The sequence below is a fragment of the Phyllobates terribilis genome, unplaced genomic scaffold, assembly GCF_046119375.1.
Source record: "Phyllobates terribilis strain yellow unplaced genomic scaffold, ASM4611937v1 Scaffold_2__4_contigs__length_985480577, whole genome shotgun sequence".
Lineage (NCBI taxonomy): Eukaryota > Metazoa > Chordata > Amphibia > Anura > Dendrobatidae > Phyllobates > Phyllobates terribilis.
In genome coordinates, this window is record NW_027362762.1 from 974,085,500 (window position 1) to 974,112,893 (window position 27,394).

At 56.6% G+C, this 27,394-nt stretch overlaps 1 protein-coding gene across 1 annotated transcript in view; it reads left to right on the forward strand.

Annotated features, from left to right (window-relative positions):
- SPAG17 (sperm associated antigen 17) overlaps positions 1-27,394 on the forward strand; it is a 531,742-nt gene that overhangs the window by 454,023 nt on the left and 50,325 nt on the right. The window contains exons 28-29 of the mRNA XM_073668734.1: positions 24,061-24,284; positions 24,355-24,496. Of these exons, the coding sequence (XP_073524835.1) occupies positions 24,061-24,284; positions 24,355-24,496 (366 nt within the window). The remainder of the gene's footprint in view (positions 1-24,060; positions 24,285-24,354; positions 24,497-27,394) is intronic.

Sequence of the window (27,394 nt, forward strand, 5' to 3'; positions counted from 1 at the left end):
CTTCTAATGATCTGACGGATAGCCCCCTGGCCCGCACGCGTCTAATGATCTGACGGATAGCCCCCTGGCCCGCACTCTTCTAATGATCTGACGGATAGCCCCCTGGCCCGCACGCTTCTAATGATCTGACGAATAGCCCCCTGGCCCGCACGCTTCTAATGATCTGACGGATAGCCCCCTGGCCTGCACGCTTCTAATGATCTGACGGATAGCCCCCTGGCCCGCACGCTTCTAATGATCTGACGGATAGCCTTCCTGGTCCGCTCGCTTCTGAGATCCGGTGGATATCTCCCTATTCTTGGCTCGCACGCTTCTAATGATGTGACGGATAGCCCCCTGGCCCGCACGCTTCTAATGATCTGACTGACAGCCCCCTGGCCCGCAGTCTTCTAATGATCTGACGAATAGCCCCCTGGCCCGCACGCTTCTAATGATCTGACGGATAGCCCCCTGGCCCTCACGCTTCTAATGATCTGACGCATAGCCTTCCTGGTCCGCTTGCTTCTGAGATCCGGTGGATATCTCCCTATTCTCGGCCCGCACGCTTCTAATGATCTGATGGATAGCCCCCTGGCCCACACTCCTCTAATGATCTGACAGATAGCCCCCTGGCCCGCACGCTTCTAATGATCTGACGGATAGCCCCCTGGCCCGCACACTTCTAGTGATCTGACGGATAGCCCCCTGGCCCACACTCCTCTAATGATCTGACAGATAGCCCCCTGGCCCGCACACTTCTTATGATCTGACGGATAGCCCCCTGGCCCGCACGCTTCTTATGATCTGACGGATAGCCCCCTGGCCCGCACGCTTCTTATGATCTGACGGATAGCCCCCTGGCCCGCACGCTTCTAATTATCTGACGGATAGCCCCCTGGCCCGCACGCTTCTAATGATCTGACGGATAGCCCCCTGGCCCGCACGCTTCTAATGATCTGACGGATAGCCCCCTGGCCTGCACGCTTCTAATGATCTGACAGATAGCCCCCTGGCCCGCACGCTTCTAATGATCTGACTGATAACCCCCTGGCCCGCACGCTTCTAATGATCTGACGGATAGCCCCCTGGCCTGCACTCTTCTAATGATCTGACAGATAGCCCCCTGGCCCGCAGACTTCTAATGATCTGATGGATAGCCCCCTGGCCCGCAGACTTCTAATGATTTGATGGATAGCCCCCTGGCCCGCACGCTTCTAATGATCTGACGGATAGCCCCCTGGCCAGCACGCTTCTGAGATCCGGTGGATATCTCCCTATTCTCGGCCCGCACGCTTCTAATGATGTGACGGATAGCCCCCTGGCCCGCACTCTTCTAATGATCTGACGGATAGCCCCCTGGCCTGCATTATTCTAATGATCTGACGGATAGCCCCCTGGCCCGCACACTTCTAATGATCTGACGGATAGCCCCCTGGCCCACACGCTTCTAATGATCTGACGGATAGCCCCCTGGCCCGCACTCTTCTAATGATCTGACGGATAGCCCCCTGGCCCACACGCTTCTAATGATCTGACGGATAACCCCCTGGCCCACACGCTTCTAATGATCTGACGGATAGCCCCCTGGCCCGCACACCTCTAATGATCTGACGGATAGCCTTCCTGGTCCGCTTGCTTCTGAGATCCGGTGGATATCTCCCTATTCTCGGCCCGCATGCTTCTAATGATCTGATGGATAGCCCCCTGGCCCGCACGCTTCTAATGATTTGACGGATAGCCCCCTGGCCCACACGCTTCTAATGATCTGACGGATAGCCCCCTGGCCCACACGCTTCTAATGATCTGACGGATAGCCCCCTGGCCCGCACACTTCTAATGATCTGACGGATAGCCCCCTGGCCCGCACGCTTCTAATGATCTGACGAATAGCCCCCTGGCCCGCACGCTTCTAATGATCTGACGGATAGCCCCCTGGCCCGCACGCTTCTAATGATCTGACAGATAGCCCCCTGGCCCGCACTCTTCTAATGATCTGACCGATAGCCTTCCTGGTCCGCTCGCTTCTGAGATCCGGTGGATATCTCCCTATTCTCGGCCCGCACGCTTCTAATGATCTGACTGATAGCCCCCTGGCCCGCACGCTTCTAATGATCTGACTGATAGCCCCCTGGCCCGCATTCTTCTAATGATCTGACTGATAGCCCCCTGGCCCGCACACTTCTAATGATCTGACGGATAGCCCCCTGGCCCGCACACTTCTAATGATCTGACGGATAACCCCCTGGCCCGCACGCTTCTAATGATCTGACGAATAGCCCCCTGGCCCGCACGCTTCTAATGATCTGACGGATAGCCCACTGGCCCGCACGCTTCTAATGATCTGACGGATAGCCCCCTGGCCCGCACGCTTCTAATGATCTGACAGATAACCCCCTGGCCCGCACTCTTCTAATGATCTGACGGATAGCCCCCTGGCCCGCACACTTCTAATGATCTGATGGATAGCCCCCTGGCCCGCACGCTTCTAATGATCTGACGGATAGCCCCCTGGCCCGCACGCTTCTAATGATCTGACGGATAGCCCCCTGGCCTGCATTCTTCTAATGATCTGACAGATAGCCCCCTGGCCCGCACACTTCTAATGATCTGACAGCCCCCTGGCCCACACACTTCTAATGATCTGATGTATAGCCCCCTGGCCCGCACACTTCTAATGATCTAACGGATAGCCCCCTGGCCCGCATTCTTCTAATGATCTGACGAATAGCCCACTGGCCCGCACGCTTCTAATGATCTGACGGATAGCCCCCTGGCCCGCACGCTTCTAATGATCTGACTGATAGCCCCCTGGCCCGCACGCTTCTAGTGATCTGACTGATAGCCCCCTGGCCCGCATTCTTCTAATGATCTGACTGATAGCCCCCTGGCCCGCACACTTCTAATGATCTGACGGATAGCCCCCTGGCCCGCACGCTTCTAATGATCTGACGAATAGCCCCCTGGCCCGCACGCTTCTTATGATCTGACGGATAGACCCCTGGCCCGCACGCTTCTAATGATCTGACAGATAGCCCCCTGGCCCGCACTCTTCTAATGATCTGACCGATAGCCTTCCTGGTCCGCTCGCTTCTGAGATCCGGTGGATATCTCCCTATTCTCGGCCCGCACGCTTCTAATGATGTGACGGATAGCCCCCTGGCCCGCACGCTTCTAATGATCTGACGGATAGCCCCATGGCCCGCATGCTTCTAATGATCTGACGGATAGCCCCCTGGCTCGCACGCTTCTAATGATCTGACGGATAGCCCCCTGGCCCGCACTCTTCTAATGATCTGACGGATAGCCCCCTGGCCCGCAGACTTCTAATGATCTGATGGATAGCCCCCTGGCCCGCAAACTTCTAATGATCTGGTGGATAGCCCCCTGGCCCGCACGCTTCTAATGATCTGACGGATAGCCCCCTGGCCCGCACGCTTCTAATGATCTGACAGATAGCCCCCTGGCCCGCACGCTTCTAATGATCTGACTTATAGCCCCCTGGCCCGCACACCTCTAATGATCTGACGGATAGCTCCCTGGCCCGCACGCTTCTAATGATCTGACGGATAGCCCCCTGGCCTGCACGCTTCTAATGATCTGACGGATAGCCCCCTGGCCCGCACGCGTCTAATGATCTGACGGATAGCCCCCTGGCCCGCACGCTTCTAATGATCTGACGGATAGCCCCCTGGCCCTCACACTTCTAATGATCTGACGCATAGCCTTCCTGGTCCGCTTGCTTCTGAGATCCGGTGGATATCTCCCTATTCTCGGCCCGCACGCTTCTAATGATCTGATGGATAGCCCCCTGGCCCACACTCCTCTAATGATCTGACTGATAGCCCCCTGGTCCGCACACTTCTAATGATCTGACGGATAGCCCCCTGGCCCGCACACTTCTAATGATCTGACGGATAGCCCCCTGGCCCGCACGCTTCTAATGATCTGACGAATAGCCCCCTGGCCCGCACGCTTCTAATGATCTGACGGATAGCCCCCTGGCCCGCACGCTTCTAATGATCTGACAGATAGCCCCCTGGCCCGCACTCTTCTAATGATCTGACCGATAGCCTTCCTGGTCCGCTCGCTTCTGAGATCCGGTGGATATCTCCCTATTCTCGGCCCGCACGCTTCTAATGATGTGACGGATAGCCCCCTGGCCCGCACGCTTCTAATGATCTGACGGATAGCCCCCTGGCCCGCATGCTTCTAATGATCTGACGGATAGCCCCCTGGCTCGCACGCTTCTAATGATCTGACGGATAGCCCCCTGGCCCGCACTCTTCTAATGATCTGACGGATAGCCCCCTGGCCCGCAGACTTCTAATGATCTGATGGATAGCCCCCTGGCCCGCAAACTTCTAATGATCTGATGGATAGCCCCCTGGCCCGCACGCTTCTAATGATCTGACGGATAGCCCCCTGGCCCGCACGCTTCTAATGATCTGACAGATAGCCCCCTGGCCCGCATTCTTCTAATGATCTGACGGATAGCCCCCTGGCCCGCACACTTCTAATGATCTGACGGATAGCCCCCTGGCCCGCACACTTCTAATGATCTGACGGATAGCCCCCTGGCCCGCATTCTTCTAATGATCTGACGAATAGCCCCCTGACCCGCACGCTTCTAATGATCTGACGGATAGCCCCCTGGCCCGCACGCGTCTAATGATCTGACGGATAGTCCCCTGGCCCGCACTCTTCTAATGATCTGACGGTTAGCCCCCTGGCCCGCACGCTTCTAATGATCTGACGAATAGCCCCCTGGCCCGCACGCTTCTAATGATCTGACGGATAGCCCCCTGGCCTGCACGCTTCTAATGATCTGACGGATAGCCCCCTGGCCCGCACGCTTCTAATGATCTGACGGATAGCCTTCCTGGTCCGCTCGCTTCTGAGATCCGGTGGATATCTCCCTATTCTTGGCCCGCACGCTTCTAATGATGTGACGGATAGCCCCCTGGCCCGCACGCTTCTAATGATCTGACTGACAGCCCCCTGGCCCGCAGTCTTCTAATGATCTGACGAATAGCCCCCTGGCCCGCACTCTTCTAATGATCTGGCGGATAGCCCCCTGGCCCGCACGCTTCTAATGATCTGACTTATAGCCCCCTGGCCCGCACACCTCTAATGATCTGACGGATAGCTCCCTGGCCCGCACGCTTCTAATGATCTGACGGATAGCCCCCTGGCCTGCACGCTTCTAATGATCTGACGGATAGCCCCCTGGCCCGCACGCTTCTAATGATCTGACGGATAGCCCCCTGGCCCTCACACTTCTAATGATCTGACGCATAGCTTTCCTGGTCCGCTTGCTTCTGAGATCCGGTGGATATCTCCCTATTCTCGGCCCGCACGCTTCTAATGATCTGATGGATAGCCCCCTGGCCCACACTCCTCTAATGATCTGACAGATAGCCCCCTGGCCCGCACGATTCTAATGATCTGACGGATAGCCCCCTGGCCCGCACACTTCTAGTGATCTGACGGATAGCCCCCTGGCCCACACTCCTCTAATGATCTGACAGATAGCCCCCTGGCCCGCACGCTTCTTATGATCTGACGGATAGCCCGCTGGCCCGCACGCTTCTTATGATCTGACGGATAGCCCCCTGGCCCGCACGCTTCTAATGATCTGACGGATAGCCCCCTGGCCCGCACGCTTCTAATGATCTGACGGATAGCCCTATGGCCCGCACGCTTCTAATGATCTGACGGATAACCCCCTGGCCTGCACACTTCTAATGATCTGACAGATAGCCCCCTGGCCCGCACGCTTCTAATGATCTGACTGATAACCCCCTGGCCCGCACGCTTCTAATGATCTGACGGATAGCCCCCTGGCCTGCACTCTTCTAATGATCTGACAGATAGCCCCCTGGCCCGCAGACTTCTAATGATCTGATGGATAGCCCCCTGGCCCGCAGACTTCTAATGATCTGATGGATAGCCCCCTGGCCCGCACGCTTCTAATGATCTGACGGATAGCCCCCTGGCCAGCACGCTTCTGAGATCCGGTGGATATCTCCCTATTCTCGGCCCGCACGCTTCTAATGATGTGACGGATAGCCCCCTGGCCCGCACTCTTCTAATGATCTGACGGATAGCCCCCTGGCCTGCATTCTTCTAATGATCTGACGGATAGCCCCCTGGCCCGCACACTTCTAATGATCTGACGGATAGCCCCCTGGCCCACACGCTTCTAATGATCTGACGGATAGCCCCCTGGCCCGCACTCTTCTAATGATCTGACGGATAGCCCCCTGGCCCACACGCTTCTAATGATCTGACGGATAGCCCCTGGCCCACACGCTTCTAATGATCTGACGGATAGCCCCCTGGCCCGCACACCTCTAATGATCTGACGGATAGCCTTCCTGGTCAGCTTGCTTCTGAGATCCGGTGGATATCTCCCTATTCTCGGACCGCATGCTTCTAATGATCTGATGGATAGCCCCCTGGCCCGCACGCTTCTAATGATTTGACGGATAGCCCCCTGGCCCACACGCTTCTAATGATCTGCCGGATAGCCCCCTGGCCCGCACACTTCTAATGATCTGACGGATAGCCCCCTGGCCCGCACGCTTCTAATGATCTGACGAATAGCCCCCTGGCCCGCACGCTTCTAATGATCTGACGGATAGCCCCCTGGCCCGCACGCTTCTAATGATCTGACAGATAGCCCCCTGGCCCGCACTCTTCTAATGATCTGACGGATAGACCCCTGGCCCGCAGACTTCTAATGATCTGATGGATAGCCCCCTGGCCCGCAAACTTCTAATGATCTGATGGATAGCCCCCTGGCCCGCACGCTTCTAATGATCTGACGGATAGCCCCCTGGCCCGCACGCTTCTAATGATCTGACAGATAGCCCCCTGGCCCGCATTCTTCTAATGATCTGACGGATAGCTCCCTGGCCCGCACGCTTCTAATGATCTGACGGATAGCCCCCTGGCCCGCACACTTCTAATGATCTGACGGATAGCCCCCTGGCCCGCATTCTTCTAATGATCTGACGAATAGCCCCCTGACCCGCACTCTTCTAATGATCTGACGGATAGCCCCCTGGCCCGCACGCGTCTAATGATCTGACGGATAGCCCCCTGGCCCGCACTCTTCTAATGATCTGACGGATAGCCCCCTGGCCCGCACGCTTCTAATGATCTGACGAATAGCCCCCTGGCTCGCACGCTTCTAATGATCTGACGGATAGCCCCCTGGCCTGCACGCTTCTAATGATCTGACGGATAGCCCCCTGGCCCGCACGCTTCTAATGATCTGACGGATAGCCTTCCTGGTCCGCTCGCTTCTGAGATCCGGTGGATATCTCCCTATTCTTGGCTCGCACGCTTCTAATGATGTGACGGATAGCCCCCTGGCCCGCACGCTTCTAATGATCTGACTGACAGCCCCCTGGCCCGCAGTCTTCTAATGATCTGACGAATAGCCCCCTGGCCCGCACGCTTCTAATGATCTGACGGATAGCCCCCTGGCCCTCACGCTTCTAATGATCTGACGCATAGCCTTCCTGGTCCGCTTGCTTCTGAGATCCGGTGGATATCTCCCTATTCTCGGCCCGCACGCTTCTAATGATCTGATGGATAGCCCCCTGGCCCACACTCCTCTAATGATCTGACAGATAGCCCCCTGGCCCGCACGCTTCTAATGATCTGACGGATAGCCCCCTGGCCCGCACACTTCTAGTGATCTGACGGATAGCCCCCTGGCCCACACTCCTCTAATGATCTGACAGATAGCCCCCTGGCCCGCACACTTCTTATGATCTGACGGATAGCCCCCTGGCCCGCACGCTTCTTATGATCTGACGGATAGCCCCCTGGCCCGCACGCTTCTTATGATCTGACGGATAGCCCCCTGGCCCGCACGCTTCTAATGATCTGACGGATAGCCCCCTGGCCCGCACGCTTCTAATGATCTGACGGATAGCCCCCTGGCCCGCACGCTTCTAATGATCTGACGGATAGCCCCCTGGCCTGCACGCTTCTAATGATCTGACAGATAGCCCCCTGGCCCGCACGCTTCTAATGATCTGACTGATAACCCCCTGGCCCGCACGCTTCTAATGATCTGACGGATAGCCCCCTGGCCTGCACTCTTCTAATGATCTGACAGATAGCCCCCTGGCCCGCAGACTTCTAATGATCTGATGGATAGCCCCCTGGCCCGCAGACTTCTAATGATTTGATGGATAGCCCCCTGGCCCGCACGCTTCTAATGATCTGACGGATAGCCCCCTGGCCAGCACGCTTCTGAGATCCGGTGGATATCTCCCTATTCTCGGCCCGCACGCTTCTAATGATGTGACGGATAGCCCCCTGGCCCGCACTCTTCTAATGATCTGACGGATAGCCCCCTGGCCTGCATTATTCTAATGATCTGACGGATAGCCCCCTGGCCCGCACACTTCTAATGATCTGACGGATAGCCCCCTGGCCCACACGCTTCTAATGATCTGACGGATAGCCCCCTGGCCCGCACTCTTCTAATGATCTGACGGATAGCCCCCTGGCCCACACGCTTCTAATGATCTGACGGATAGCCCCCTGGCCCGCACGCTTCTAATGATCTGACGGATAGCCCCCTGGCCCGCACACCTCTAATGATCTGACGGATAGCCTTCCTGGTCCGCTTGCTTCTGAGATCCGGTGGATATCTCCCTATTCTCGGCCCGCATGCTTCTAATGATCTGATGGATAGCCCCCTGGCCCGCACGCTTCTAATGATTTGACGGATAGCCCCCTGGCCCACACGCTTCTAATGATCTGACGGATAGCCCCCTGGCCCACACGCTTCTAATGATCTGACGGATAGCCCCCTGGCCCGCACACTTCTAATGATCTGACGGATAGCCCCCTGGCCCGCACGCTTCTAATGATCTGACGAATAGCCCCCTGGCCCGCACGCTTCTAATGATCTGACGGATAGCCCCCTGGCCCGCACGCTTCTAATGATCTGACAGATAGCCCCCTGGCCCGCACTCTTCTAATGATCTGACCTATAGCCTTCCTGGTCCGCTCGCTTCTGAGATCCGGTGGATATCTCCCTATTCTCGGCCCGCACGCTTCTAATGATGTGACGGATAGCCCCCTGGCCCGCACGCTTCTAATGATCTGACGGATAGCCCCCTGGCCCGCATGCTTCTAATGATCTGACGGATAGCCCCCTGGCCCGCATGCTTCTAATGATCTGACGGATAGCCCCCTGGCCCGCACTCTTCTAATGATCTGACGGATAGCCCCCTGGCCCGCAGACTTCTAATGATCTGATGGATAGCCCCCTGGCCCGCAAACTTCTAATGATCTGATGGTTAGCCCCCTGGCCCGCACGCTTCTAATGATCTGACGGATAGCCCCCTGGCCCGCACGCTTCTAATGATCTGACAGATAGCCCCCTGGCCCGCATTCTTCTAATGATCTGACGGATAGCCCCCTGGCCCGCACACTTCTAATGATCTGACGGATAGCCCCCTGGCCCGCATTCTTCTAATGATCTGACGAATAGCCCCCTGACCCGCACGCTTCTAATGATCTGACGGATAGCCCCCTGGCCCGCACGCGTCTAATGATCTGACGGATAGCCCCCTGGCCCGCACTCTTCTAATGATCTGACGGATAGCCCCCTGGCCCGCACACTTCTAATGATCTGACGAATAGCCCCCTGGCCCGCACGCTTCTAATGATCTGACGGATAGCCCCCTGGCCTGCACGCTTCTAATGATCTGACGGATAGCCCCCTGGCCCGCACGCTTCTAATGATCTGACGGATAGCCTTCCTGGTCCGCTCGCTTCTGAGATCCGGTGGATATCTCCCTATTCTTGGCCCGCACGCTTCTAATGATGTGACGGATAGCCCCCTGGCCCGCACGCTTCTAATGATGTGACTGACAGCCCCCTGGCCCGCAGTCTTCTAATGATCTGACGAATAGCCCCCTGGCCCGCACTCTTCTAATGATCTGACGGATAGCCCCCTGGCCCGCACACTTCTAATGATCTGACAGATAGCCCCCTGGCCCGCACGCTTCTTATGATCTGACGGATAGCCCCCTGGCCCGCACGCTTCTTATGATCTGACGGATAGCCCCCTGGCCCGCACGCTTCTAATGATCTGACGGATAGCCCCCTGGCCCGCACGCTTCTAATGATCTGACGGATAGCCCTATGGCCCGCACGCTTCTAATGATCTGACGAATAGCCCCCTGGCCTGCACGCTTCTAATGATCTGACAGATAGCCCCCTGGCCCGCACGCTTCTAATGATCTGACTGATAACCCCCTGGCCCGCACGCTTCTAATGCTCTGACTTATAGCCCCCTGGCCTGCACTCTTCTAATGATCTGACAGATAGCCCCCTGGCCCGCAGACTTCTAATGATCTGATGGATAGCCCCCTGGCCCGCAGACTTCTAATGATCTGACGGATAGCCCCCTGGCCCGCACGCTTCTAATGATCTGACGGATAGCCCCCTGGCCCGCACGCTTCTAGTGATCTGACGGATAGCCCCCTGGCCCACACTCCTCTAATGATCTGACAGATAGCCCCCTGGCCCGCACGCTTCTTATGATCTGACGGATAGCCCCCTGGCCCGCACGCTTCTAATGATCTGACTGATAGCCCCCTGGCCCGCACGCTTCTAATGATCTGACTGATAGCCCCCTGGCCCGCATTCTTCTAATGATCTGACTGATAGCCCCCTGGCCCGCACACTTCTAATGATCTGACGGATAGCCCCCTGGCCCGCACACTTCTAATGATCTGACGGATAACCCCCTGGCCCGCACGCTTCTAATGATCTGACGAATAGCCCCCTGGCCCGCACGCTTCTAATGATCTGACGGATAGCCCCCTGGCCCGCACGCTTCTAATGATCTGACGGATAGCCCCCTGGCCCGCACGCTTCTAATGATCTGACAGATAACCCCCTGGCCCGCACTCTTCTAATGATCTGACGGATAGCCCCCTGGCCCGCACACTTCTAATGATCTGATGGATAGCCCCCTGGCCCGCACGCTTCTAATGATCTGACGGATAGCCCCCTGGCCCGCACGCTTCTACTGATCTGACGAATAGCCCCCTGGCCTGCATTCTTCTAATGATCTGACAGATAGCCCCCTGGCCCGCACACTTCTAATGATCTGACAGCCCCCTGGCCCGCACGCTTCTAATGATCTGACTGATAGCCCCCTGGCCCGCACGCTTCTAGTGATCTGACTGATAGCCCCCTGGCCCGCATTCTTCTAATGATCTGACTGATAGCCCCCTGGTCCGCACACTTCTAATGATCTGACGGATAGCCCCCTGGCCCGCACACTTCTAATGATCTGACGGATAGCCCCCTGGCCCGCACGCTTCTAATGATCTGACGAATAGCCCCCTGGCCCGCACGCTTCTAATGATCTGACGGATAGCCCCCTGGCCCGCACGCTTCTAATGATCTGACAGATAGCCCCCTGGCCCGCACTCTTCTAATGATCTGACCGATAGCCTTCCTGGTCCGCTCGCTTCTGAGATCCAGTGGATATCTCCCTATTCTCGGCCCGCACGCTTCTAATGATGTGACGGATAGCCCCCTGGCCCGCACGCTTCTAATGATCTGACGGATAGCCCCCTGGCCCGCATGCTTCTAATGATCTGACGGATAGCCCCCTGGCTCGCACGCTTCTAATGATCTGACGGATAGCCCCCTGGCCCGCACTCTTCTAATGATCTGACGGATAGCCCCCTGGCCCGCAGACTTCTAGTGATCTGATGGATAGCCCCCTGGCCCGCAAACTTCTAATGATCTGATGGATAGCCCCCTGGCCCGCACGCTTCTAATGATCTGACGGATAGCCCCCTGGCCCGCACGCTTCTAATGATCTGACAGATAGCCCCCTGGCCCGCATTCTTCTAATGATCTGACGGATAGCCCCCTGGCCCGCACACTTCTAATGATCTGACGGATAGCCCCCTGGCCCGCACACTTCTAATGATCTGACGGATAGCCCCCTGGCCCGCATTCTTCTAATGATCTGACGAATAGCCCCCTGACCCGCACGCTTCTAATGATCTGACGGATAGCCCCCTGGCCCGCACGCGTCTAATGATCTGACGGATAGTCCCCTGGCCCGCACTCTTCTAATGATCTGACGGTTAGCCCCCTGGCGCGCACGCTTCTAATGATCTGACGAATAGCCCCCTGGCCCGCACGCTTCTAATGATCTGACGGATAGCCCCCTGGCCTGCACGCTTCTAATGATCTGACGGATAGCCCCCTGGCCCGCACGCTTCTAATGATCTGACGGATAGCCTTCCTGGTCCGCTCGCTTCTGAGATCCGGTGGATATCTCCCTATTCTTGGCCCGCACGCTTCTAATGATGTGACGGATAGCCCCCTGGCCCGCACGCTTCTAATGATCTGACTGACAGCCCCCTGGCCCGCAGTCTTCTAATGATCTGACGAATAGCCCCCTGGCCCGCACTCTTCTAATGATCTGGCGGATAGCCCCCTGGCCCGCACGCTTCTAATGATCTGACTTATAGCCCCCTGGCCCGCACACCTCTAATGATCTGACGGATAGCTCCCTGGCCCGCACGCTTCTAATGATCTGACGGATAGCCCCCTGGCCTGCACGCTTCTAATGATCTGACGGATAGCCCCCTGGCCCGCACGCTTCTAATGATCTGACGGATAGCCCCCTGGCCCGCATTCTTCTAATGATCTGACGAATAGCCCCCTGACCCGCACTCTTCTAATGATCTGACGGATAGCCCCCTGGCCCGCACGCGTCTAATGATCTGACGGATAGCCCCCTGGCCCGCACTCTTCTAATGATCTGACGGATAGCCCCCTGGCCCGCACGCTTCTAATGATCTGACGAATAGCCCCCTGGCCCGCACGCTTCTAATGATCTGACGGATAGCCCCCTGGCCTGCACGCTTCTAATGATCTGACGGATAGCCCCCTGGCCCGCACGCTTCTAATGATCTGACGGATAGCCTTCCTGGTCCGCTCGCTTCTGAGATCCGGTGGATATCTCCCTATTCTTGGCTCGCACGCTTCTAATGATGTGACGGATAGCCCCCTGGCCCGCACGCTTCTAATGATCTGACTGACAGCCCCCTGGCCCGCAGTCTTCTAATGATCTGACGAATAGCCCCCTGGCCCGCACGCTTCTAATGATCTGACGGATAGCCCCCTGGCCCTCACGCTTCTAATGATCTGACGCATAGCCTTCCTGGTCCGCTTGCTTCTGAGATCCGGTGGATATCTCCCTATTCTCGGCCCGCACGCTTCTAATGATCTGATGGATAGCCCCCTGGCCCACACTCCTCTAATGATCTGACAGATAGCCCCCTGGCCCGCACGCTTCTAATGATCTGACGGATAGCCCCCTGGCCCGCACACTTCTAGTGATCTGACGGATAGCCCCCTGGCCCACACTCCTCTAATGATCTGACAGATAGCCCCCTGGCCCGCACACTTCTTATGATCTGACGGATAGCCCCCTGGCCCGCACGCTTCTTATGATCTGACGGATAGCCCCCTGGCCCGCACGCTTCTTATGATCTGACGGATAGCCCCCTGGCCCGCACGCTTCTAATGATCTGACGGATAGCCCCCTGGCCCGCACGCTTCTAATGATCTGACGGATAGCCCCCTGGCCCGCACGCTTCTAATGATCTGACGGATAGCCCCCTGGCCTGCACGCTTCTAATGATCTGACAGATAGCCCCCTGGCCCGCACGCTTCTAATGATCTGACTGATAACCCCCTGGCCCGCACGCTTCTAATGATCTGACGGATAGCCCCCTGGCCTGCACTCTTCTAATGATCTGACAGATAGCCCCCTGGCCCGCAGACTTCTAATGATCTGATGGATAGCCCCCTGGCCCGCAGACTTCTAATGATTTGATGGATAGCCCCCTGGCCCGCACGCTTCTAATGATCTGACGGATAGCCCCCTGGCCAGCACGCTTCTGAGATCCGGTGGATATCTCCCTATTCTCGGCCCGCACGCTTCTAATGATGTGACGGATAGCCCCCTGGCCCGCACTCTTCTAATGATCTGACGGATAGCCCCCTGGCCTGCATTATTCTAATGATCTGACGGATAGCCCCCTGGCCCGCACACTTCTAATGATCTGACGGATAGCCCCCTGGCCCACACGCTTCTAATGATCTGACGGATAGCCCCCTGGCCCGCACTCTTCTAATGATCTGACGGATAGCCCCCTGGCCCACACGCTTCTAATGATCTGACGGATAGCCCCCTGGCCCGCACGCTTCTAATGATCTGACGGATAGCCCCCTGGCCCGCACACCTCTAATGATCTGACGGATAGCCTTCCTGGTCCGCTTGCTTCTGAGATCCGGTGGATATCTCCCTATTCTCGGCCCGCATGCTTCTAATGATCTGATGGATAGCCCCCTGGCCCGCACGCTTCTAATGATTTGACGGATAGCCCCCTGGCCCACACGCTTCTAATGATCTGACGGATAGCCCCCTGGCCCACACGCTTCTAATGATCTGACGGATAGCCCCCTGGCCCGCACACTTCTAATGATCTGACGGATAGCCCCCTGGCCCGCACGCTTCTAATGATCTGACGAATAGCCCCCTGGCCCGCACGCTTCTAATGATCTGACGGATAGCCCCCTGGCCCGCACGCTTCTAATGATCTGACAGATAGCCCCCTGGCCCGCACTCTTCTAATGATCTGACCTATAGCCTTCCTGGTCCGCTCGCTTCTGAGATCCGGTGGATATCTCCCTATTCTCGGCCCGCACGCTTCTAATGATGTGACGGATAGCCCCCTGGCCCGCACGCTTCTAATGATCTGACGGATAGCCCCCTGGCCCGCATGCTTCTAATGATCTGACGGATAGCCCCCTGGCCCGCATGCTTCTAATGATCTGACGGATAGCCCCCTGGCCCGCACTCTTCTAATGATCTGACGGATAGCCCCCTGGCCCGCAGACTTCTAATGATCTGATGGATAGCCCCCTGGCCCGCAAACTTCTAATGATCTGATGGATAGCCCCCTGGCCCGCACGCTTCTAATGATCTGACGGATAGCCCCCTGGCCCGCACGCTTCTAATGATCTGACAGATAGCCCCCTGGCCCGCATTCTTCTAATGATCTGACGGATAGCCCCCTGGCCCGCACACTTCTAATGATCTGACGGATAGCCCCCTGGCCCGCATTCTTCTAATGATCTGACGAATAGCCCCCTGACCCGCACGCTTCTAATGATCTGACGGATAGCCCCCTGGCCCGCACGCGTCTAATGATCTGACGGATAGCCCCCTGGCCCGCACTCTTCTAATGATCTGACGGATAGCCCTATGGCCCGCACGCTTCTAATGATCTGACGAATAGCCCCCTGGCCTGCACGCTTCTAATGATCTGACAGATAGCCCCCTGGCCCGCACGCTTCTAATGATCTGACTGATAACCCCCTGGCCCGCACGCTTCTAATGCTCTGACTTATAGCCCCCTGGCCTGCACTCTTCTAATGATCTGACAGATAGCCCCCTGGCCCGCAGACTTCTAATGATCTGATGGATAGCCCCCTGGCCCGCAGACTTCTAATGATCTGACGGATAGCCCCCTGGCCCGCACGCTTCTAATGATCTGACGGATAGCCCCCTGGCCCGCACGCTTCTAGTGATCTGACGGATAGCCCCCTGGCCCACACTCCTCTAATGATCTGACAGATAGCCCCCTGGCCCGCACGCTTCTTATGATCTGACGGATAGCCCCCTGGCCCGCACGCTTCTAATGATCTGACTGATAGCCCCCTGGCCCGCACGCTTCTAATGATCTGACTGATAGCCCCCTGGCCCGCATTCTTCTAATGATCTGACTGATAGCCCCCTGGCCCGCACACTTCTAATGATCTGACGGATAGCCCCCTGGCCCGCACACTTCTAATGATCTGACGGATAACCCCCTGGCCCGCACGCTTCTAATGATCTGACGAATAGCCCCCTGGCCCGCACGCTTCTAATGATCTGACGGATAGCCCCCTGGCCCGCACGCTTCTAATGATCTGACGGATAGCCCCCTGGCCCGCACGCTTCTAATGATCTGACAGATAACCCCCTGGCCCGCACTCTTCTAATGATCTGACGGATAGCCCCCTGGCCCGCACACTTCTAATGATCTGATGGATAGCCCCCTGGCCCGCACGCTTCTAATGATCTGACGGATAGCCCCCTGGCCCGCACGCTTCTACTGATCTGACGAATAGCCCCCTGGCCTGCATTCTTCTAATGATCTGACAGATAGCCCCCTGGCCCGCACACTTCTAATGATCTGACAGCCCCCTGGCCCGCACGCTTCTAATGATCTGACTGATAGCCCCCTGGCCCGCACGCTTCTAGTGATCTGACTGATAGCCCCCTGGCCCGCATTCTTCTAATGATCTGACTGATAGCCCCCTGGTCCGCACACTTCTAATGATCTGACGGATAGCCCCCTGGCCCGCACACTTCTAATGATCTGACGGATAGCCCCCTGGCCCGCACGCTTCTAATGATCTGACGAATAGCCCCCTGGCCCGCACGCTTCTAATGATCTGACGGATAGCCCCCTGGCCCGCACGCTTCTAATGATCTGACAGATAGCCCCCTGGCCCGCACTCTTCTAATGATCTGACCGATAGCCTTCCTGGTCCGCTCGCTTCTGAGATCCGGTGGATATCTCCCTATTCTCGGCCCGCACGCTTCTAATGATGTGACGGATAGCCCCCTGGCCCGCACGCTTCTAATGATCTGACGGATAGCCCCCTGGCCCGCATGCTTCTAATGATCTGACGGATAGCCCCCTGGCTCGCACGCTTCTAATGATCTGACGGATAGCCCCCTGGCCCGCACTCTTCTAATGATCTGACGGATAGCCCCCTGGCCCGCAGACTTCTAGTGATCTGATGGATAGCCCCCTGGCCCGCAAACTTCTAATGATCTGATGGATAGCCCCCTGGCCCGCACGCTTCTAATGATCTGACGGATAGCCCCCTGGCCCGCACGCTTCTAATGATCTGACAGATAGCCCCCTGGCCCGCATTCTTCTAATGATCTGACGGATAGCCCCCTGGCCCGCACACTTCTAATGATCTGACGGATAGCCCCCTGGCCCGCACACTTCTAATGATCTGACGGATAGCCCCCTGGCCCGCATTCTTCTAATGATCTGACGAATAGCCCCCTGACCCGCACGCTTCTAATGATCTGACGGATAGCCCCCTGGCCCGCACGCGTCTAATGATCTGACGGATAGTCCCCTGGCCCGCACTCTTCTAATGATCTGACGGTTAGCCCCCTGGCGCGCACGCTTCTAATGATCTGACGAATAGCCCCCTGGCCCGCACGCTTCTAATGATCTGACGGATAGCCCCCTGGCCTGCACGCTTCTAATGATCTGACGGATAGCCCCCTGGCCCGCACGCTTCTAATGATCTGACGGATAGCCTTCCTGGTCCGCTCGCTTCTGAGATCCGGTGGATATCTCCCTATTCTTGGCCCGCACGCTTCTAATGATGTGACGGATAGCCCCCTGGCCCGCACGCTTCTAATGATCTGACTGACAGCCCCCTGGCCCGCAGTCTTCTAATGATCTGACGAATAGCCCCCTGGCCCGCACTCTTCTAATGATCTGGCGGATAGCCCCCTGGCCCGCACGCTTCTAATGATCTGACTTATAGCCCCCTGGCCCGCACACCTCTAATGATCTGACGGATAGCTCCCTGGCCCGCACGCTTCTAATGATCTGACGGATAGCCCCCTGGCCTGCACGCTTCTAATGATCTGACGGATAGCCCCCTGGCCCGCACGCTTCTAATGATCTGACGGATAGCCCCCTGGCCCTCACACTTCTAATGATCTGACGCATAGCCTTCCTGGTCCGCTTGCTTCTGAGATCCGGTGGATATCTCCCTATTCTCGGCCCGCATTCTTCTAATGATCTGATGGATAGCCCCCTGGCCCACACTCCTCTAATGATCTGACAGATAGCCCCCTGGCCCGCACGCTTCTAATGATCTGACGGATAGCCCCCTGGCCCGCACACTTCTAGTGATCTGACGGATAGCCCCCTGGCCCACACTCCTCTAATGATCTGACAGATAGCCCCCTGGCCCGCACGCTTCTTATGATCTGACGGATAGCCCCCTGGCCCGCACGCTTCTTATGATCTGACGGATAGCCCCCTGGCCCGCACGCTTCTAATGATCTGACGGATAGCCCCCTGGCCCGCACGCTTCTAATGATCTGACGGATAGCCCTATGGCCCGCACGCTTCTAATGATCTGACGGATAACCCCCTGGCCTGCACACTTCTAATGATCTGACAGATAGCCCCCTGGCCCGCACGCTTCTAATGATCTGACTGATAACCCCCTGGCCCGCACGCTTCTAATGATCTGACGGATAGCCCCCTGGCCTGCACTCTTCTAATGATCTGACAGATAGCCCCCTGGCCCGCAGACTTCTAATGATCTGATGGATAGCCCCCTGGCCCGCAGACTTCTAATGATCTGATGGATAGCCCCCTGGCCCGCACGCTTCTAATGATCTGACGGATAGCCCCCTGGCCAGCACGCTTCTGAGATCCGGTGGATATCTCCCTATTCTCGGCCCGCACGCTTCTAATGATGTGACGGATAGCCCCCTGGCCCTCACTCTTCTAATGATCTGACGGATAGCCCCCTGGCCTGCATTCTTCTAATGATCTGACGGATAGCCCCCTGGCCCGCACACTTCTAATGATCTGACGGATAGCCCCCTGGCCCACACGCTTCTAATGATCTGACGGATAGCCCCCTGGCCCGCACTCTTCTAATGATCTGACGGATAGCCCCCTGGCCCACACGCTTCTAATGATCTGACGGATAGCCCCCTGGCCCACACGCTTCTAATGATCTGACGGATAGCCCCCTGGCCCGCACACCTCTAATGATCTGACGGATAGCCTTCCTGGTCCGCTTGCTTCTGAGATCCGGTGGATATCTCCCTATTCTCGGACCGCATGCTTCTAATGATCTGATGGATAGCCCCCTGGCCCGCACGCTTCTAATGATTTGACGGATAGCCCCCTGGCCCACACGCTTCTAATGATCTGACGGATAGCCCCCTGGCCCGCACACTTCTAATGATCTGACGGATAGCCCCCTGGCCCGCACGCTTCTAATGATCTGACGAATAGCCCCCTGGCCCGCACGCTTCTAATGATCTGACGGATAGCCCCCTGGCCCGCACGCTTCTAATGATCTGACAGATAGCCCCCTGGCCCGCACTCTTCTAATGATCTGACCGATAGCCTTCCTGGTCCGCTCGCTTCTGAGATCCGGTGGATATCTCCCTATTCTCGGCCCGCACGCTTCTAATGATGTGACGGATAGCCCCCTGGCCCGCACGCTTCTAATGATCTGACGGATAGCCCCCTGGCCCGCATGCTTCTAATGATCTGACGGATAGCCCCCTGGCTCGCACGCTTCTAATGATCTGACGGATAGCCCCCTGGCCCGCACGCGTCTAATGATCTGACGGATAGCCCCCTGGCCCGCACTCTTCTAATGATCTGACGGATAGCCCCCTGGCCCGCACGCTTCTAATGATCTGACGAATAGCCCCCTGGCCCGCAGACTTCTAATGATCTGATGGATAGCCCCCTGGCCCGCAAACTTCTAATGATCTGATGGATAGCCCCCTGGCCCGCACGCTTCTAATGATCTGACGGATAGCCCCCTGGCCCGCACGCTTCTAATGATCTGACAGATAGCCCCCTGGCCCGCATTCTTCTAATGATCTGACGGATAGCCCCCTGGCCCGCACGCTTCTAATGATCTGACGGATAGCCCCCTGGCCCGCACACTTCTAATGATCTGACGGATAGCCCCCTGGCCCGCATTCTTCTAATGATCTGACGAATAGCCCCCTGACCCGCACGCTTCTAATGATCTGACGGATAGCCCCCTGGCCCGCACGCGTCTAATGATCTGACGGATAGCCCCCTGGCCCGCACTCTTCTAATGATCTGACGGATAGCCCCCTGGCCCGCACGCTTCTTATGATCTGACGAATAGCCCCCTGGCCCGCACGATTCTAATGATCTGACGGATAGCCCCCTGGCCTGCACGCTTCTAATGATCTGACGGATAGCCCCCTGGCCCGCACGCTTCTAATGATCTGACGGATAGCCTTCCTGGTCCGCTCGCTTCTGAGATCCGGTGGATATCTCCCTATTCTTGGCCCGCACGCTTCTAATGATGTGACGGATAGCCCCCTGGCCCGCACGCTTCTAATGATCTGACTGACAGCCCCCTGGCCCGCAGTCTTCTAATGATCTGACGAATAGCCCCCTGGCCCGCACGCTTCTAATGATCTGACGGATAGCCCCCTGGCCCTCACGCTTCTAATGATCTGACGCATAGCCTTCCTGGTCCGCTTGCTTCTGAGATCCGGTGGATATCTCCCTATTCTCGGCCCGCACGCTTCTAATGATCTGATGGATAGCCCCCTGGCCCACACTCCTCTAATGATCTGACAGATAGCCCCCTGGCCCGCACGCTTCTAATGATCTGACGGATAGCCCCCTGGCCCGCACACTTCTAATGATCTGACGGATAGCCCCCTGGCCCACACTCCTCTAATGATCTGACAGATAGCCCCCTGGCCCGCACACTTCTTATGATCTGACGGATAGCCCCCTGGCCCGCACGCTTCTTATGATCTGACGGATAGCCCCCTGGCCCGCACGCTTCTTATGATCTGACGGATAGCCCCCTGGCCCGCACGCTTCTAATGATCTGACGGTTAGCCCCCTGGCCCGCACGCTTCTAATGATCTGACGGATAGCCCTATGGCCCGCACGCTTCTAATGATCTGACGGATAGCCCCCTGGCCTGCACGCTTCTAATGATCTGACAGATAGCCCCCTGGCCCGCACGCTTCTAATGATCTGACTGATAACCCCCTGGCCCGCACGCTTCTGAGATCCGGTGGATATCTCCCTATTCTCGGCCCGCACGCTTCTAATGATGTGACGGATAGCCCCCTGGCCCGCACTCTTCTAATGATTTGACGGATAGCCCCCTGGCCTGCATTCTTCTAATGATCTGACGGATAGCCCCCTGGCCCGCACACTTCTAATGATCTGACGGATAGCCCCCTGGCCCACACGCTTCTAATGATCTGACGGATAGCCCCCTGGCCCGCACTCTTCTAATGATCTGACGGATAGCCCCCTGGCCCACACGCTTCTAATGATCTGACGGATAGCCCCCTGGCCCACACGCTTCTAATGATCTGACGGATAGCCCCCTGGCCCGCACACCTCTAATGATCTGACGGATAGCCTTCCTGGTCCGCTTGCTTCTGAGATCCGGTGGATATCTCCCTATTCTCGGCCCGCATGCTTCTAATGATCTGATGGATAGCCCCCTGGCCCGCACGCTTCTAATGATTTGACGGATAGCCCCCTGGCCCACACGTTTCTAATGATCTGACGGATAGCCCCCTGGCCCACACGCTTCTAATGATCTGACGGATAGCCCCCTGGCCCGCACACTTCTAATGATCTGACTGATAGCCCCCTGGCCCGCACGCTTCTAATGATCTGACGAATAGCCCCCTGGCCCGCACGCTTCTAATGATCTGACGGATAGCCCCCTGGCCCGCACGCTTCTAATGATCTGACAGATAGCCCCCTGGCCCGCACTCTTCTAATGATCTGACCGATAGCCTTCCTGGTCCGCTCGCTTCTGAGATCCGGTGGATATCTCCCTATTCTCGGCCCGCACGCTTCTAATGATGTGACGGATAGCCCCCTGGCCCGCACGCTTCTAATGATCTGACGGATAGCCCCCTGGCCCGCATGCTTCTAATGATCTGACGGATAGCCCCCTGGCTCGCACGCTTCTAATGATCTGACGGATAGCCCCCTGGCCCGCACTCTTCTAATGATCTGACGGATAGCCCCCTGGCCCGCAGACTTCTAATGATCTGATGGATAGCCCCCTGGCCCGCAAACTTCTAATGATCTGATGGATAGCCCCCTGGCCCGCACGCTTCTAATGATCTGACGGATAGCCCCCTGGCCCGCACGCTTCTAATGATCTGACAGATAGCCCCCTGGCCCGCATTCTTCTAATGATCTGACGGATAGCCCCCTGGCCCGCACACTTCTAATGATCTGACGGATAGCCCCCTGGCCCGCATTCTTCTAATGATCTGACGAATAGCCCCCTGACCCGCACGCTTCTAATGATCTGACGGATAGCCCCCTGGCCCGCACGCGTCTAATGATCTGACGGATTGCCCCCTGGCCCGCACTCTTCTAATGATCTGACGGATAGCCCCCTGGCCCGCACGCTTCTAATGATCTGACGAATAGCCCCCTGGCCCGCACGCTTCTAATGATCTGACGGATAGCCCCCTGGCCTGCACGCTTCTAATGATCTGACGGATAGCCCCCTGGCCCGCACGCTTCTAATGATCTGACGGATAGCCTTCCTGGTCCGCTCGCTTCTGAGATCCGGTGGATATCTCCCTATTCTTGGCCCGCACGCTTCTAATGATGTGACGGATAGCCCCCTGGCCCGCACGCTTCTAATGATGTGACTGACAGCCCCCTGGCCCGCAGTCTTCTAATGATCTGACGAATAGCCCCCTGGCCCGCACTCTTCTAATGATCTGACGGATAGCCCCCTGGCCCGCACACTTCTAATGATCTGACAGATAGCCCCCTGGCCCGCACGCTTCTTATGATCTGACGGATAGCCCCCTGGTCCGCACGCTTCTTATGATCTGACGGATAGCCCCCTGGCCCGCACGCTTCTAATGATCTGACGGATAGCCCCCTGGCCCGCACGCTTCTAATGATCTGACGGATAGCCCTATGGCCCGCACGCTTCTAATGATCTGACGGATAGCCCCCTGGCCTGCACGCTTCTAATGATCTGACAGATAGCCCCCTGGCCCGCACGCTTCTAATGATCTGACTGATAACCCCCTGGCCTTCACGCTTCTAATGATCTGACTTATAGCCCCCTGGCCTGCACTCTTCTAATGATCTGACAGATAGCCCCCTGGCCCGCAGACTTCTAATGATCTGATGGATAGCCCCCTGGCCCGCAGACTTCTAATGATCTGATGGATAGCCCCCTGGCCCGCACGCTTCTAATGATCTGACGGATAGCCCCCTGGTTAGCACGCTTCTGAGATCCGGTGGATATCTCCCTATTCTCGGCCCGCACACTTCTAATGATGTGACGGATAGCCCCCTGGCCCGCACTCTTCTAATGATCTGACGGATAGCCCCCTGGCCTGCATTCTTCTAATGATCTGACGGATAGCCCCCTGGCCCGCACACTTCTAATGATCTGACGGATAGCCCCCTGGCCCACACGCTTCTAATGATCTGACGGATAGCCCCCTGGCCCGCACTCTTCTAATGATCTGACGGATAGCCCACTGGCCTGCATTCTTCTAGTGATCTGACGGATAGCCCCCTGGCCCGCACACTTCTAATGATCTGACGGATAGCCCCCTGGCCCACACGCTTCTAATGATCTGACGGATAGCCCCCTGGCCCGCACACCTCTAATGATCTGACGGATAGCCTTCCTGGTCCGCTTGCTTCTGAGATCCGGTGGATATCTCCCTATTCTCGGCCCGCATGCTTCTAATGATCTGATGGATAGCCCCCTGGCCCGCACGCTTCTAATGATTTGACGGATAGCCCCCTGACCCACACGCTTCTAATGATCTGACGGATAGCCTTCCTGGTCCGCTCGCTTCTGAGATCCGGTGGATGTCTCCCTATTCTCGGCCCGCACGCTTCTAATGATCTGACGGATAGCCTTCCTGGTCCGCACGCTTCTGAGATCCGGTGGATATCTCCCTATTCTCGGCCCGCACGCTTCTAATGATCTGACGGATAGCCCCCTGGCCCACACGCTCTAATGATCTGACCGATAGCCTTCCTGGTCCGCTCGCTTCTGAGATCCGGTGGATATCTCCCTATTCTCGGCCCGCACGCTTCTAATGATCAAATTAACTTTCATTAATCATGTTTACAGGGAAGGGTGGACATAAAGCAGTGTCATCACCACCCAAGCCTGAGGCGGCGGACCTCCCTGCTCCTCCGGACTCGTTACCTACTACTCCAGTAATCCCTGTGGTAAAACCTGGCACCTGGATTACAACCACTCCGCGTGGGGAGCAGATCGGGACGCGAGGTTCTGAGAGACTGGACCTGAAGCCCCTGTTGCTCTGCCGAGCCACGGACCCTGTGACCGGAGCGGTAAGTCCCTGGTGCCGGACCCTCTCGCTGGCGCACCGGTCACCATGTACATGTAATGTCTGTGCTCCAGGTGATGACCACGAGAGACGATCAGGTGGTGACGGTCGAGCAGACGGATGGGACCATGATCACACAACATGCGGACGGCACGAGGATTACCACCTTCTACCAGGACATAGACGTGCCGCTCCCCGGAGATCATGAAGAGACAGGTAACCCTTCAGCGAGAGCACATGGTGACCGGGGTGAGGACCTCCATGGCAGGGTGTGAATATATAAAATACAACACCCGTCATGTCTGAGGTGGATGGTGGAGCTTATACAAGTGCTCGCCCCATAGTGCCCCCCCTATAGTGCTCGCCCCATAGTCATCTGACCCCATCTGCAAACCCCATGCTGCATATCTGACCGTCTTTTCCAAACTGTATCTATCTGTCTCCCGGTATGTTTCCTGCATCCATTATCTGCTGTGTATCCACTGATCGCTGCTAATTTCACTCTATCTGTCCTTGGTATGTTCTGTCCAATCTGCATGTTCATCACCTCAATCCTTGGATCCCAATACACACTGGTCCCTAGCTGTCTGTTTCCTGAATACATTTAGCCTCTGTGTCCTAATTACACCCCCCCATGCTTTTGTGAGCCGTGCTCCTGTGGCTTCTTCCCTCCTGCACACCTGACCCACCTAATGTGCTGGCCAGAGCTCTATAAATCAAGCGAGCCAAGTCTGGCACAGACGGGTCTGGCTTTTAAAGGGTTGCTTTTTAAGGGGCTAAAAATGAAATATGCCAGATATGGGCCAGAAGTGACCAGAAGGTACGGATAACTATTTACTATCTGTACTTAGATTCCTTTTCTCATTCACATTTAACATTCATTATGCTTACGTATTCCCTTACTATTTTTGCACCACTAATCCTCACTCTCCTTTGCTATCCCCAAACCCCAGCACCCTCTAACCAAATCATCATCTCTCCTTCCCTCTTACCTCCCCATCTGACCTCATCTACAGACCTGCTCCTCAACCTCAGATCTATCCTACCGAAACATAACACAAGCTGGACACTGTCCTTCTCCCACCTGCTCGCCTTCTCTCTGCTTCTCCTCACTACTGGCAACATATCTCCCAATCCTGGACCACCACAGCTTGCACCTTCCACCAATTCCCCCACCTATCGCATCAAACCAACTGAAAACTACCACAACCTCTCATACGTAAAACCCGTGCCCCTGACGCCCACCCCCCTGCTCCCTGTCTCTGGAGCACTCTGGAATGCCCGCTCTGTCTGCAACAAGCTACATTTTGTCCACGACCTCTTTACCTTCCATCATCTCTCCTTCCTGGGCATCACAGAGACATGGCTGACTCCCTCCGACGCTGCCTCCCCTGCCTCACTGTGTTACGGTGTCCTCCACTTCACCCACACTCCTCGCCCTGGTAACAGACATGGTGGAGGAGTGGGTCTTCTCTAACAACTGCACCTTTAGCCCTACTCCTTCTCTTCCCTCCCTTATTCTCCCTTCTTTTGAAGTCCACTCTGTCCTCATCTACTCTCCCTCCAACCTCCAAGTGGCTGTCACATACCGACCTCTGGGCCCGGTCACGGCCTTTTTGACCACTTCTCCACCTGGCTTCTTTACTTTCTCTCTGCTGACAATCCCGCAATTATCATGGGCGATTTCAACATCCCCACTGACACTCGCCAGTCAGCAGCTTCCAAACTCCTGTCGCTTACTTCATCTTTTGGACTTACTCAGTGGTCCTCCTCAGCCACCCACACAGACGGACACACAGTAGACCTCATCTTCACCCAACTCTGCTCCCTATCTAACCTCACAACCTCCCCCTACCACTATCTGACCACCATCTACTCACTTTTTCATCCCTGTCCTCCTCACCTGTCACCCATGTCCAGCAACTAGCTCACCCCCGCAGAAACCTTGCACATCTAGACACTCACACACTCTCTGACTCTGTTCTACCACTGACATCCATATCTTCACTCCACGACACAGACAGCGCCACTGCTTTCTACAATGCCACTCTCGCATCAGCTATTGACTTGGTCGCCCCTCTTATGCATGGCAGAGCGCAACGAGTCAAAAGGCAACCCTGGCACAACAACCTCACTAAACAGCTCCGACAAGCGTCCAGGGTTGCGGAGTGGGGTTGGAAGAAAACACATTCTCAAGATGACTTCACTGCATTCAAACAAGCAACACTTGCATTCAAATCAGCCCTCATCTCTACTTAACAGGCCTACTTCACAACCATCATATCCTCCCTATCCTACAACCCCAAACAGCTATTCAACACTTTTAACCCTCTCCTCCGCCCTCCACTGCCCCCTCCAACCTCCATCATCTCTGCTGAGGAGTTTGCCATACACTTCAAAAACAACACTGATCAAACACGGCAAGTCTTTACTGTCCAACCACCACAACCCCTTTGTTTTCCAGACCATTGCCCTTCCCCCATAACCTCCCTTCCCAACATCACGGAAAGAGACCTTACTCGTCTCCTCTCCAAATCACACCTCACCACTTGTGTACTCGACACCATCCCATCCCACCTCCTCCTAAACCTCACCCCCACACTCATCCCATCCCTAACCCATCTCTTCAACCTATCACTAACTTCTGGTACCTTCCCCGCTGCCTTCAAACATGGCACAATCACGCCCATCCTCAAAAAGCCATCCCTCGACCCAACCGCCTTGTCCAGCTACCGCCCCATATCGCTGCTCCCATTTGCCTCCAAACTCCTTGAGCAACATGTTCACGCCGAACTTTCCTCTCACTTCTCATCTAACTCTCTCTTCGACAACCAACAATCCGGCTTCGGCCCCCACCATCCCACCGAAACTGCCCTTACCAAAATCACCAATGACTTACTTACAGCCAAAGCTAACAAACAATTCTCTGTACTCCTTCTTCTTGACCTGTTCTCTGCTCTCGACACCGTTGACCACTGCCTCCTACTACAGATCTTCTCTTCCTTGGGCGTCAAAGCCCTTGCCCTCTCTTGGATCTCCTCATACCTTTCTAACTGCACATTTAGCGTCTCCCACTCCCACCCTACCTCCTCACCCCACCCCCTCTCTGTTGGA